The sequence below is a fragment of the Paramisgurnus dabryanus genome, chromosome 17 (genome assembly GCF_030506205.2).
Source record: "Paramisgurnus dabryanus chromosome 17, PD_genome_1.1, whole genome shotgun sequence".
NCBI lineage: Eukaryota > Metazoa > Chordata > Actinopteri > Cypriniformes > Cobitidae > Paramisgurnus > Paramisgurnus dabryanus.
In genome coordinates this window covers 29,367,307-29,381,854 of record NC_133353.1, presented here as the reverse complement: position 1 = coordinate 29,381,854, position 14,548 = coordinate 29,367,307, and the positions used below count along the sequence as shown (strand labels likewise).

At 35.5% G+C, this 14,548-nt stretch overlaps 1 protein-coding gene across 1 annotated transcript in view; it reads right to left on the bottom strand.

Annotated features, from left to right (window-relative positions):
- The window catches only part of ltk (leukocyte receptor tyrosine kinase), a 61,384-nt gene extending 52,563 nt beyond the window's left edge, over positions 1-8,821 (bottom strand). The window contains exon 1 of the mRNA XM_065288369.2: positions 8,608-8,821. Coding sequence (XP_065144441.2) covers positions 8,608-8,662 — 55 coding nt within the window. The 5' untranslated portion in view covers positions 8,663-8,821. The remainder of the gene's footprint in view (positions 1-8,607) is intronic.
- Between the last annotated feature and the right edge of the window lie 5,727 nt (positions 8,822-14,548).

Below are 14,548 nucleotides of genomic sequence, written 5' to 3'. Positions count from 1 at the left end.
ATGTGGGAATGTTCTGTTGAGGTTCCAAATGTCCTCTCTGTAACGTTCTTATGTGACCACAGGATAACCAATATGGAACGTCTTCCTACAGTCATATCGGGAACGTTTTTATCTGACCAAAATAGTACCATATGGGAATGTTCTGTTAATGTCTCAGGCGTCCCCCTAAAGTCACATAAGGAACCTTGAACTGCAAGACTTTTATTACCAACAAAGGACGTTTTAGGAAGGTACCTAATGTTCTCTAAAGGTTCAGGTCTTTTCATCCTCTTTAGAGAACTTTAAGGGAACGTTGCGAAAGGTCGTGAGAACGTCACCTTCTACGTGGGTTTCTGTCCCCTTTGCTTTTAAAAGCCTATTTCATTCAGATGTTTGTCTTGTTGCCAGATTATTGCAGAAAGATTCCTCACCACATTTGACAGAAGATAAACCAAATTGCTTTACAAAAAGCTGATGCTTTTACTATACATCTTCAGTGTCAGCAAGACTGCCAATACACTCTTAAAACGAATGTGTTAAAATAGCACATCTTGTGTCTAGTTATTTATTTGAACTCAAAATCAACATGAAATGACACATAATGTTTTAAAATAACAGAAAAATGTTACAAAAACATTTGTTATTTTCGACAGGGTATTTGTTCAAGAGTTCAGTTTAGCAACTAGTCAGACCATTAAACAAACATAAAACTGAAGTAAAGTAAAGAGCCAGAGGCAGCATGAAATTTGGTCGAGGCGGCCACCTCCAAAATCTCTATGCAGGAAAACCCTGATCACAACAATATTGTTTTTAATGATAGTTCTCCTAAAAATGAAACTTCTGTCATCATTTACTCATGTTGTTACAAACCTGTATACATTTCTTTGTTCTGAAGAACACAAAGGGAGATATTCTTAATGGATTGTTTTGGAATGTTTTTAACCAAACAGATCAGCCCCAATGATTTCCATACAGGAAAAAATTGTACTATGGAAGTCAATGTGGCCTCTTATTATATTCCTCAAAATATCTTCCTTTGTTCAGGCTACTAATATGCATTTGTTGATTAACCAATAAGAATAATATGTTATAACTATAAATTAGCAAAAACAATCTTTATTTCTTTGCCATCTGTTCAATAACTGATCATATGTTTGTCAAAATCTATAGTGTAATTGTTCTATACAGAGGCAGTTCTTTCCTAAACAAAAACTTTTAAGATGATTAATTTGCACATCCTTATCAGATTCAATGTGACTGTAGGAAAAGCACTTGACATAATAATTTAGTCATCAACTAAACCATATAGCTGATAACAATCTACACTGCCAGATGTCAAAAACATATTGACCCGCAGTATCAGGTTGAACATGTCTGGGTCAAGCCAACCAAACAGATTAACTGTTCTTTTATAATCTAAAAGATGTACTCAGCGAACAAACACGCACAACAATTTATACTAGGGATGCACAAAATGTTTCGTCAACTGAAAATAGCAAAAACAAGTAAAAAGGCCAAATAAATTTTACCGAACAATGAGGTCTTTGATGACACAATCAAATAATATCAAGCACAGAGTGAGAGATGTGCAAATGCAGCAAACATATTTGATATTTGATGAAAGCATTTTAAAATGTCAGAGAAAGACGCAAAAACATACAGCACTACAAGTTTCCTTTATCATTTAAAATTAAGACATCCTGAACACCATGCAGCGCATGAGAAAGACACAGCGACAGCGATACTGGGTATCTGCTGAATGCACAAGCACAGAAAGCGAGAAACTTTAGCTCTTCATCTCATGTCATATAACGGCAAAGAGGGTCAGAAAAGGGTGAAAATTGGCAAAATAATTAGGAAAATGAAAAATAAATAAAAATTTGTTTAGTAGATCTTTATTCGATCAAATTTTTCATTTTATTTGGCTTCGGCCAAGAATTTTACTTTCATTGCATCCAGTGTTGGGTGTAACTAGTTACTAAGTAATTAGTTACTGTAATTAAATTACTTTTCCCTTGAAAAAGTAAAGTAAGGGATTACTCTTATTTTTCTTGTAATCTAATTACAGTTACTTCTGATGTAACTAAATACTGTGTATGGACTCTAAAACTATTATGTTAACTGTAATACAAAGGTGGATTTAACATGGTTTAAGTTTAAAATTCTCACTATTAACTGGTTGATTATTAGCATTAATATTAATGAGATGCTGGCTGTTTATTAATGCTTAGCACATATCTGATTCTGCAAAACCTTATTCTACGTCCTTAACCCTCCCCATTTCTACCAATACTTAAAATTAACAACTTCTTTAGTATTAATAAGCAGTATTTGGAGTATATTGAGGCAAAAGTAGTTAGTTAGTTAATAGAGATGATTGACCCTAAAGTGGGACCAGAATAATTGATGTACTTTTATATATTATTTTTTCGAGCCATTTCAAGCCTATCCTTGTATCATGTACTAAATAGGATTTAGAAAGTAATTAGTAATAAGTAATTAAATACTTTTTGGAAAGAGTAATTTGTAAAGTAATCTAATTACATGATTAAAGATGTAATTAGTAACTAGTAATTAATTACTTTTTTGAGTAACTTACCCAACACTGATTGCATCCCTAATTTATACCACAGTATAAAGGAGGAAACAAATGAGAAGTTCAGATGCAAAACCCTCTTAATGCGTCTGATGTGTTTTCTTGTAAATGAGCCTTTTTATTAATCAGGCTTTTATGTTTGGGTTTAGTAATTTCACTTTAATAGCAAGGAAAAGGTTATTAGTCAGTAACTGAAATGTCTTATTTTCACAAATTCACTTTGGTCAAACACATTTAACTGTCTTTCGCTTCAAAACCCTCTAAGTGCACAAGCGTTTTTGGCAAAAACAGCCACTTCTTTTGAAAAGACAAAGTTAACAGTTTCAAAATCACTGAAGATGCAACAAGAAACATTGTAAATAATAAAAATCAGAATGTAAAATGAAAAAAGCTAAACCAAAAGGGACCCAAATTTGAATGTGATCCTTGGTCTTTTCGCGCACTGTTGTTCATCCAGTTTGATTCTATGCACGTGATGTACTTTGCTAAAAAGTCAGTGGGGTTTAGCAGATTCTATAAAATAAGTATAATACATGCCGAGAGCATTTGGTTAATATCATTATCTCATTTTTGATGTAAAGGGTGGTGTTTAGCGACTTTGCATTTGAGCTCCTCAGATGATATCTCTAGACAAAAAAAGTTGTTAGATCACAGCACCTCACATCACAAACTACCTTTTACAGTATATCAAATACATTCGATATTATTGTAAGTAACAGGTGTGAGAGGTTTTTACTACATAATAACATGTGGCCTTAAATAAAACATAATTTATATTTAACATCAATCTTACAGGTATTGTCTTACACGATAGTAGGTATCAAAGGTATCAAAACTATTTTATGGCATGAGCCAAAGATGACTGCAGCACCATGCAACTCTTGACAGCATTCAATGACCGTAAAGCACTTGATGTGTTTGCAAGTATACAGATTACTGAATTGTAAGTGACGAAAAAACAAAGCAAAATTTCTGTGAAACGCAGTGCTCAACACTTATTGCACCTGTCTGAAGCAAACACTGTTTTTAGACATTCAGAGCTGTAATTTCTGGACGATTATGCTGCTGTCACTGCAAAGAAAGTCCAATCCAGCAAACAAGCTGTCTAAGTTCCTTTAGAAGATTCATGCTGAGCACCACTTACACAAGCACTCACTTCACACAATAAAACCTTTCTCTGATGACAGTTGACGTATGGTCATTTATCTAATTCATTGGTATTAGAAGTATAGATGGAGTGCAGTTTTCTCAGAAACCTCAAAGACATTTAACACTGTACTGTAAATATAGAATTCATCAAACACATCACAGGAAAGCTGAGTTCATTTGTCAGTGCCTGTTTTTGTAGTGCCTCATGTCAAACGGCAGCAAAAAGTTGCTGGACATTGTTTGTTCAAAATGTAAGACATTTTCTGTTTAATGCCTCTGCACCTCTGCTGCGCAGATTGAAAAAGATCTTATACGCATAAAAGACAAATAAGCTGTATTTCTGTTTATTGTATGTTTATACCTCTGGGATGTTGAATGCTTTGGTCTGATGGTTGAGAAATGTTCCACGAATATGCATTATTTATCAATAAACGCATACTTGACCTGTAAAATGTCTTTAAATAACCACCACAGCAATGTCTTAAAAATGTCTGTGGTAACTTAGCCTGGGTTTCCCATGCTGCCTTGCGTGCAAATTTATTTACGCTGCAAGTCTAGCATGGAAACTATGGAACAATTTTTCCCCTGAAATAGGAAACTAATCACAGAACGGATTGGGGGCAGCAAGAAGATGACGAAGTCTATGCGACAAACCGAAGCAGTTTTGTTTATCCTTCACGGCAGCAAATGCGAAGTTACTTTTCAATGCAGCCTTAGATAGTGTTTTAAGTAGTTTTGATAGCAAGTTTATTAAAAAAGAGCAACTTTTGGAGTTAAACAATTTCATATCCAAGAAGGATGTTTGGATATGGCAAGACATGACAGCCACAGAGTTTTATAGGACCAACCTGCTAGGCATCGTCGTCAACAAAGTACAAATAACTTAAGTTATTTCGGTGGTAAACAAAGTCATAGTAAGGCGAATCATCCTCCTGTTGAAGCTCGGGGAGGACGCCGCTACCAAAACCAGCAATGCAAGCTTGAGAGAACCGCCCCTGACAAATCTCGCGAGAAGCACGACTTGCTTTACGGCAACGACGTCACACACGTTAGGCTTGTTCGACTTCATGTGGCGCTGCAAGAACCGACCGCCGGATGACGTCAAAGTACCGCGAGAATGATCCGAGACGGCACTTTGACGTCATCCAGCGGTCGGTTCTTGCAGCGCTGCATGAAGTCAATCAAGCCTATAACAACAACTGCACGCGCGAATTTGAGACGTGATGCTAAACAATTTAAAAGTTAAGAAAGCGCGTTCGGAAGCGAGTAGGAAAAGAGAATCTGACCGCGTTAGGAACCGGACAAGAGTCCCACTCGGTCAGGTTTTTACTCGTTGGGGTGAGCTTAAAGACAGCACTGGAGGGATGCTGATCTGGCGATCTTGATGATGGACTAGTAAGTAAATCTCTCATTTGTAAACTTGTTTGCGGTCTATGTTGTATGTTGTTGCGTTTGCTTGTAGTATGTCATGCGATTATCATGACAACAGTTGTCAATATCTCACATAATTATTAGGACATACATAAGCCTAGAGGTTGTTAATAGTGTGAACATGCACAATTTGCAAACTATTATGATAAATAGCTATAATCATGTATAGTGACATTATAACGAACAATGTTATGAGATAATGCAACGTACACAATTAACTTTGTCATGGCATTTTGTAATGTTTAATTGTGATTTAGCTGCAATCATGTTAAAACATTATAAGCTAGCAAACGCGGTATTTTATTATTATATGCACTTTACACTTGGAATAAACTTCTTATTATGCGCCTATCACCATCATCTGTAGTTTAGTAGACTATGCAGTAGCCTAATATTCATATGAAATTGTGAAACATTACCTGGTCATTATCTTTGGAGTACTAGAGTGGGAAATTACGACAGTTCCAAGTATTCTCAGGCGCTCTAGGGGTCGCTGTTTGACAAAAACGCCAAATAGCATAGAGCGGCTTTAAGTGACAGGTGAACTGCCACTGCTGTCACTAGAATCGAGCTAAGGGGGCGTGGTTTCAACAACCAGAACCTCAGCTTCACCCATGTCCCACCTCTTTACCCATTTTCTGTTATCCACAAGTGATGCGCGGTGACGCACGGCAAAGATGGCGACAGCAGGCAACGCCTACTTTAAGCTTCAAAAATGCTCTTCACATATGGGTCACAGACACTAACTACTTTTTTATAGTCTATGGTTTAGACACATTCTTGCTTATTGTTTGTGTTTTGTAAAGAGGTTGCTGCTCTAATAGGTAAATCAGGCTTTATCAATGAATTTCTCCATGTTTATTTCAGATAAACGTGGTTTATGGTTACAATTATTTTCCACATACAATACATTTGTAGCCCCAGATTTCCCTCTCTTACTGAAACACATTGATTCATGTACAAAACTCATTGATTTGAAAAGGGCTATGTCCCTGATTGGCCAGAAAATCTGTATGTTGTGATTGGCCTAAATACATAATTATTACAAATAAATAAACGTTAACCGGAAATGTGACGCTCCTAACCATGTTTGAAAGATTCATGAGTTAAGTTACAGAGTCCGAAGCGGGAGTAATTATGATAATGTCGGTCTTTTATGCGTCAACAATCCCAGGACGTAAACTGTTGCCTACAGTCTGTGTGTTTGTTGTAGTCCAAGAAAAGAGATTTATGTTGGAAAAATAAATCTCTTTGTTTACTTTGGGGTTTGTACCTTTTCCATATCGTTAACATGTACTAATACACACCTACTACACAGCAAAGAAATGTAAAATCATGAATCAGATAATTGGTGCTCTTTAAATGGAAACATAAATTGACATTTATACTATATAAATATAGTATTACAGTATATATAGTGCAGTCTTATAATAGTACTGTACATGAAAAGCACTGACATTTACAATCCTCCAGTAAAATGTCCTCAAAGCTGACTATAAGCTGACAGGGCAGACTCATAATACATCATATCTAAGAGCTGTGCTCCATATTTAATGTAACTGTAGCCACGTCAACAGTTTTATCTGTTTTTGTATAGCCCATAGGTGAATTAATTTAGCTTAAAACATTCTCATTAAAGAAAGATAAATGAATGAAAACTTCAAATGAAATATTGAAAGTATTCAAGTATTCAACTACACACATGCGCCTTCAGTAACTTCAAAATGGGTTTCGTTTTTGCCTCAGTCCTGACATCTGCCTATTCAATCTTGCTAAAAGCAAAACGCAACAGAGATTTGCAGAAGTATAAATGCAAAGTAACCCCGATTGTATTTGTGTGCCAAGAAGGATATGAATAAATAAGTAAATAAATATGTTAGACGCTGACAAAACAGTGCAGTACATAATGCGTGCATTGAATGCAAAATTGGAAGATTGCTGAATACTGCTAAGCTATAGTTCGAGGAAAATGGTGTACAATCCATTATGATCAGAACATGTGTGCCTGGACCATTTTTCTCAATTGCTAAATAACAATGAAGCCTGTACACTATCTGATCAAAGTGATACTGTAATACTATGTAATGCAATCATTACATAAATCATAAATGCTCCTGCCTTATTGAAAACAAACACAAGGATGCATTGAACTCACAATGATAAGGTCAATTTGTCAGACAAAAACTTGAACAAGATCAGATAAAATGCTGGGTAATTTTCAACACATCGTTGGATTAAAAAAGGGATTCAATTTGTAATTTAACCTATATGTTGGGTTGTTTTAACCTAAAATGCTGGGTTCTTTTAATCCATTGTACGTTCAAAAATAAACATCCCAATGGCTGTGTTTGTCCTTTTTTGATCCAATGCTGGGTTGAAAATCTAATAAATCTTCTCAAAACAACAAATTGATTACATGATTTAGCCACATCCAACAAACTTCCAACATCAAATAAAACCTCAAACCTCAAATATTTTTCACCAACTTCTCTATTTGTTTGGACTGTTTTTACACTAAACAAATTCAGTCTTCCACTGCATGTGTGAACAACAATATATACATTGGAGCTGTAAATTACTTACACTGGAGCTATAGATTAACTAGTTGAGCACTCCAAGGTCATGGGTTTGATTTTCATGGAAATCAGAAAGGGATAATTGTGAACAATGACATAGGTGCTGTTGTAGATAATGCAGAGGGGAAATGCATTGCTACCAGTATTTGGGAAACAAATGTAAATATTTGCAGTTCATTTTAGGGGTCCTTATCATTGTATAATGATGCCTCATTGAATCATGTGTTTCATGTTTATCCATAAAGAGAGTTAGAAAATAGGATTACTGTATATGACAATCAACATTTTGATGAGATGAAGTCTGTATCTAATCTTGAACTAAGATCTAACACGTGGACCTATTTAGGAAGGCTGAAATTAAACTCTTTTGGCCAAAGTTTTGTCCACAGCTTCACCTTGTTTGCCTTCAACCCTGCTCGTGCCAGAAAACATTGTTCTTCTATCCAGTAGCCTATTATCTAATTCTTAAGATTACTTTATTTAATTAGTCTATGTCAGCAAATGTTTGCCCGTCTGATGCGTCATAGGATTTTATGCCGCGAAAAAAATACGTTAATTTAACTGAGAGAAAATGATGAACGTATAAGCATTGTAAAGTCCTGTTCATCTGAAATCATTTGTTTATTCCTACTGATTACTTTTGATAGTTATTTTTGAAATAGTAACTTCAGACATCACACACCCTCTGTGAAAAGCAGGACAACTAGCCTAAACCTGTTAGCTGGGTTCATCATTTTATACACAACATCCACTTGTATAATACGCATTGTTTAATGACAATAGATGGAGTGGATTTAATCTAAACTATCCGAAAGCATTTAATCTGAACGGATTTTACGTCAATAAACTTCATAAGGTATAACGTGAAACACTTACCTGTAAAGATGAGAAACGCGAGTTTCGCAGAAGTTTGTCGAGTTTTATAATCCATGGCTCCTTAAAAAGGATCCTGGAGATAAAGTAAACCTAATCGCTGTCCAGTTTCTTTATTCCTTGGGTTGGAAAAGATTAATATTAATAATAATAAAAGCGTATTTGCGTAACCATCCAGCTCTGAAAGTTCGCGCCTGCTCGCCTTACTGCTCGCGCCTCAAAGCTGCTGTGATTTATTATGATGCTGATGCTGCAGCCTCTCTCTCTCTCTCTCTCTCTCTCTCTCTCTCTCTCTCTCTCTCTCTCTCTCTCTCTCTCTCTCTCTCTCTCTCTCTCTCTCTCACACACACACACACACACACGCACACAAATACTGCTCCTGCGGGACTGCCTCTCGGTCCTAATGCCAGTTATTTACGTAGCATAGCCTAACTTTATTACAGATTTCTGAATTGCTAAAACACATTTTTTGAAACCATCACTCATTTTCTCAAAACCTTAAACACAAATCCCAATTTTAAACAAAGTTCACAGAACCCCTGACTCTTCTAGGAAAATCAAACAATTCCTTCAAAACCATTTCACTTGTACTCAAAATCAAACTAAGCTTTCAAATCATACACACATACGTCTATTATATAAAACACTACAAAGCATCCATTAGACACTACCTTAAAAAATGGAAAACACAACATCCAGGAGATCTGCTTACAGAAAAATACATGTTTATTGTACATAACAACACACTTGACAAATACTGTTAAAAATCTCTATTACTGTAATCACAAGTTTAGTTCAGTGAATATAGCGAATACTTTACTGTAAGTACTGCAAGCAAGTATTTTTTTTTTGTGCGATCAAGTATTTGCGTTTATACACTATAAAATATATAGGACTACAATTAAATAGCCTTATAGAGGCAATTAAAACATGTATATGTGTATATATTTATATCTTTTTTTACAGTCTATGATTTATACACGTTGTGACCAGAAACTATATGTGAATCAAAACAAATTTAAATAATAAATAATAAATGAAAATTTTTAAGTTTACTAGATATATTCTGTAGGAAACTTAATGTTAAGGTTAATTGCAACAAGTAATATATGAAGAGTTTGGTTCCAAAAAAAGATTTTTTTGTCAAAACATGTTTATTATTATGTTATGTTTTATTGTTTTACTTAGATGTATTTTTTAGTTATGAAGGCTTAAATCAAAACAAAACAGTCAAAACAATAAAAAAACAATAAAAAATAAATGTACAATAAAAAAACTTTTAGAACAAGTCTTTATTGAGATTTTACAAAATATTTAAAACAGAAAAAAACACAACCCCTTACCCCAGGTAGGATTTAAAAATAAACAAATAAAATAAAATACAAATAAATAATTACATTAAATAAAAATAAATAAACCACATCTTACATTCTATAATTTCACACATCCAAAGCTTTTTCAATATCTCAATTTTTAACTAAATCTAGGATTGAAATTTTTAAAAAAGAGAACAGAATTATCTCGTTTTGGAACCAAACTCTTTATATTTTCAAGATATTTAACGAAACTAATAGTTAGTAATGTTAATATCTTGGGTATAAAGTAAACACATGGTTGTAGGACCCATGTCTAACTTGTCCACATGGCGAGTGCAGGGGCGAAAATCTCATCTAAATGTTGGGGGGGACAATAAACATAAAATTTTTCAAGAACAATTTTTGAAGGGGACACCAATAATACAGGCAAAATTGTACTTGCAAGGAAATGGGTACAGATAGAAAACGTTTCTCTTTCTCTATGAACGGACGCAAATTTAATTTTAATACATATGAATGCAGAGGTGAAAAGAGTAATACAATTTTCTACTTAAGTAATAGTAAAGTTACTTTAATAATATTTTACTTAAGTAAAAGTAAAGTTACTGGTCTAAAAATCTACTCAAGTAAAAAGTCATTTTAATTTTAAGAGTTACTTTTTTACAGCGGGGAGAGGTTTCTAGTATAGTTCACAAAGGAAGGATATATACATCTCAAACTATGTTTTTAATTGTAAACATCTCTACAATTAAAGTGCAATAACAAATGTTAATAAAATAAAAAGCTTTTTATAACTAAGAAACATTTATGGAATTATTTAATGATTTTTACAGGTGAGTTATGCACTTTTGAAGCAAAAATAATATGAGGTCAGCAGCTAGTAAATACAATCATTATATGAAGGTTGTAATTGATGTATTGCTGGTAACATACATTGTTATTAAACTATATACATAAATGAACATATAATGAGATGAGTGCCATGGCTATACACTATACATCCTTTACACGTTTATTAGCTCCCAGACCTGTGTACCTGATGTCTTTCAATCTATCTCTCTCGCGCTCTCTCTCTCTCTGCAATGTCTAATGATCTGCGCATTCTCGAGGACGTTCTCAAGTTGTTTGACTTGACGCGAAGCTGCTAGACCTCGGAAGATAATGCGCATGTATTAAAAATGCATCGTGCAAATTAGCGGTTAAACACGGTCGGCAATTCTCAAACTCCGTACTCAAGAGCATGAACCCTACCTGAATGAAACAATCGCTTTGCGTCAATGGCCAGGGGTTTCTTTCGTAAGAATTGAATTGAGGGTCTGCATTAGCCTGCGCCTGTCTCGTCCCTCTCCATGGTTCTTTTTGCGCGTTCCCCCGCCCATCAATCAATCATCCGACCGTGGCGCGTCTTTATCACCTTACTTTTTTATTTATTTTTACTCAGTAACGGATATGATTTAACATGTAGCGAAGTAACCAACAATACTTTAAACATACTTAAGTAAAAGTAAAGTACAGATTTTAAAAACTACTCAAAGTAAAAGTACACAAAAATCTCAGTTACAGCAAGGTGAGTAAATGTAATTTGTTACTTTCAGCTCTGCCTCACCTCTGCATGAATGCATAAAAATGTTTTCTTGATCGTTTATCTGCTTCTGTTCTCAGAAAACGAAATATGTTCATGTTTATATGTCAAAATAGTCCAGTTTTAAAACATATGAGGATAAACTGATAAGTGATGGGAAACGTTGTATTGTATATAGCTTATTAACGCGTCGGCTCCGTACACTTCTCTACCACCGGAATGTGTGGTGGTGAGGTAAAAGGGGCGTGGGCAGTGGACCAAACCACTGTGAGGCAAGGGAGGGGGAATCCAAATATTTAAAACGTTTTTATGTTGTTGCTCCGTTTGCATTTGTATTGTTTCACTTCTTACACAACTAGTTTAAGTATTATAAATCATTAAATTATTTTCAATACACATATTCTAATGATAATTTAGGGGGGACAACCCTCAGATAGGGGGGGTCCTGTCCCCCCCGACCCCCCCGGGATTTCCGCCCATGGGCGAGTGATGTAAATGTTGATATCATTAGATACGTTGAGTGCACTGAAGTCATTGGGCTCTCATCCATCTTTCCTTTGCAAAACTGTGCACATTTTTCTCATAATGATAAACGTCACATATGCTATGGGCTACACGCCTGCTTATATTGCGATAACTCGATTTCTTTGTCTTGTGGATACAAGTAATATCTGGAATTATTTGAAATATACAGAAAACATAATACAATCTTATTCATAACATGTCTTCCCATTTTTAGCACATTAGAAACATTTATTTCAGTATGTGTCATCAACTCAACCTCAAAATATGTACAAATTATATTATTATTGCTCTCAAGATGTTAAATGTTTATTCCAAGTGCTTTGACCAGAACTGGTGGTTGTTTTGCAGTGTCATGTGACACAGCGTGCATCTGACATGAGTTTCTAATAAAGAATTTCGAATCGCTTGTCATGCCTTGGAATAATGATAAGACATCTGCCATTTAACCTTCCAGTAAAGAGTTCACTTCCTGTCTTTGAAGTTATTCACAGAGCTGTCTTTTATCAAACATCATAAAACAAATTTGTTATTTTATTGCTATGGGGTGACTGGAATATTAATATTATTAATAAGTGAATATGAAATGCACTATCCCTAAAAAAATATATTTCAAATTAATTCCTGCAAGGAACATTTGGTTTGACCTGTGTAAGATGAGGGGTCCCCAATGCACAAATAATGTGATCATGACAACATTTGTCAATGGAGGATGGTCAGAAATTCAATCAACTAATCAGATTAGCATAACATCATTACTTTAAATCATACTCAGAATTAAACCGTTGTTTTGGGCTTTATGACCCAAATAAACTCTCTTTTATATCTTCTTTATATATAGGCCTATACTGCATAATGGCACATGTCACGTGTGAACTTTATAACAAACTTTGTAAAATTGTACATTTTACAGGCCTGCTTGACTTAGCATAGCTTTTTGCTGTTAAGAGGAAAAGTAAAAGTATGGCATAATCCCAAGAAACAAAAGGAACAGTGAAAACCAATTAAACCAGAGTCAATAAAAAACATTAGGCAATGTAGAGGATGTGTGGAATGGCTTTACAATCCATTTACTGCAAATGTCAATGTACAGATCTTTTTTTTCAGCGTTGGGTCAAAAAGGGACCAACCCCTGCAGCCCGTTGGGTTGTAATCCAACCTATACTGGGTAGTTTCAACCCAAAATGCTGATTGTTTTAACCCATTGTTATGTCAAATATTAACATTTTCTGGGTTAATTTAACCAAAGTGCTGGGCTTGTCTCTCTCTGTGTATTGAAAACTAAAATAAACACACAAAATGCAAAGATTGCAGGGTACGCTCTACTTATACTGTATGCATATCAACATATACATTGTGTCTGGGCACATTTTAGACATTGTTACCATACGTGGGTCAAACAAGGACAAACCCAACCTGTTAGGCTGTAATTTAACCTGTGTTGTTTGAGCTATAGGAGGATCTGGTTCACTCATCTGGCCACACACACAATCTGAAAACTGTCAGAAAAATTGTCAAGAATGGTGCCTTTTACTGTCCTTGGAGCAGTACCCTTTTTAAAAGTACACATTCACCGCTAAATAATTCATATTAATGATATGTACTTAATATACATACACCGATCAACCATAACATTATGACCACCTGCCTAATATTGTGTAGGTCCTCCTTTGCCACCAAATCAGCCCTGACCTGTTGAGGCATGGACTCCACCAGACCTTTCTATCGTATTTCGGCATTCAGCAATTTTAACTACAGTAGGTTGTCTGTTGGATCGGATCACAGGGGGCCAACCTTCGTTCCCCACTTGCATCAATGGGTCGCTCAAGACCTTCTCACCGCTTCACCACTTTTCCTTTCTTGGACCACTTTTGATAGGTACTGACTACTGCAGACCGGGAACACCCCACTAGAGCTGCGGTTTTGGAGATGCTCTGACCCAATCGTCTAGCCATCACAATTTGGCCGCTCAGATCCTTATGCTTGCCCTTTTTTCTAACACATCAACTTTGAGGACAAGTGTACTTAATGAGTTAGAAGCAGGTAAATGGGCAAGTGTAAGGATCTGAGCGACTGTGATGGCTGATGTCTAGACAACTGGGACAGAGCATCTCCAAAACTACAGCTCTTGGGGGGTGTTCCCAAATCCAACAGACAAGCTACTGCAGCTGAAATTGCTAAAAATGTAAATGCGGATTCTGGAAAGGTCTGATGGAGTCCATGACTCGACGGGTCAGGATTGTTTTGGTGGCAAAAGGGGGACCTACACAATACTAGGCAGGGGGTCATAATGTTATGGCTGATCTGTGTATCTGTACCTAAATGGTACATTTTAGGACCTTTTTAAAGGGTACTGCCCCAGTGACAGCTTGGGACCATTTTTCCACAGTGTATATATTGTTTAACATTGAGAATACACAGGTGTAAAAGCTAAATATCAAATAACAGACCAAAATAAAAAGCCTAAACCCATCATAATCTGACAAATTTATCTTGACACGAAAATTCTGATTTTCTGTTTTCC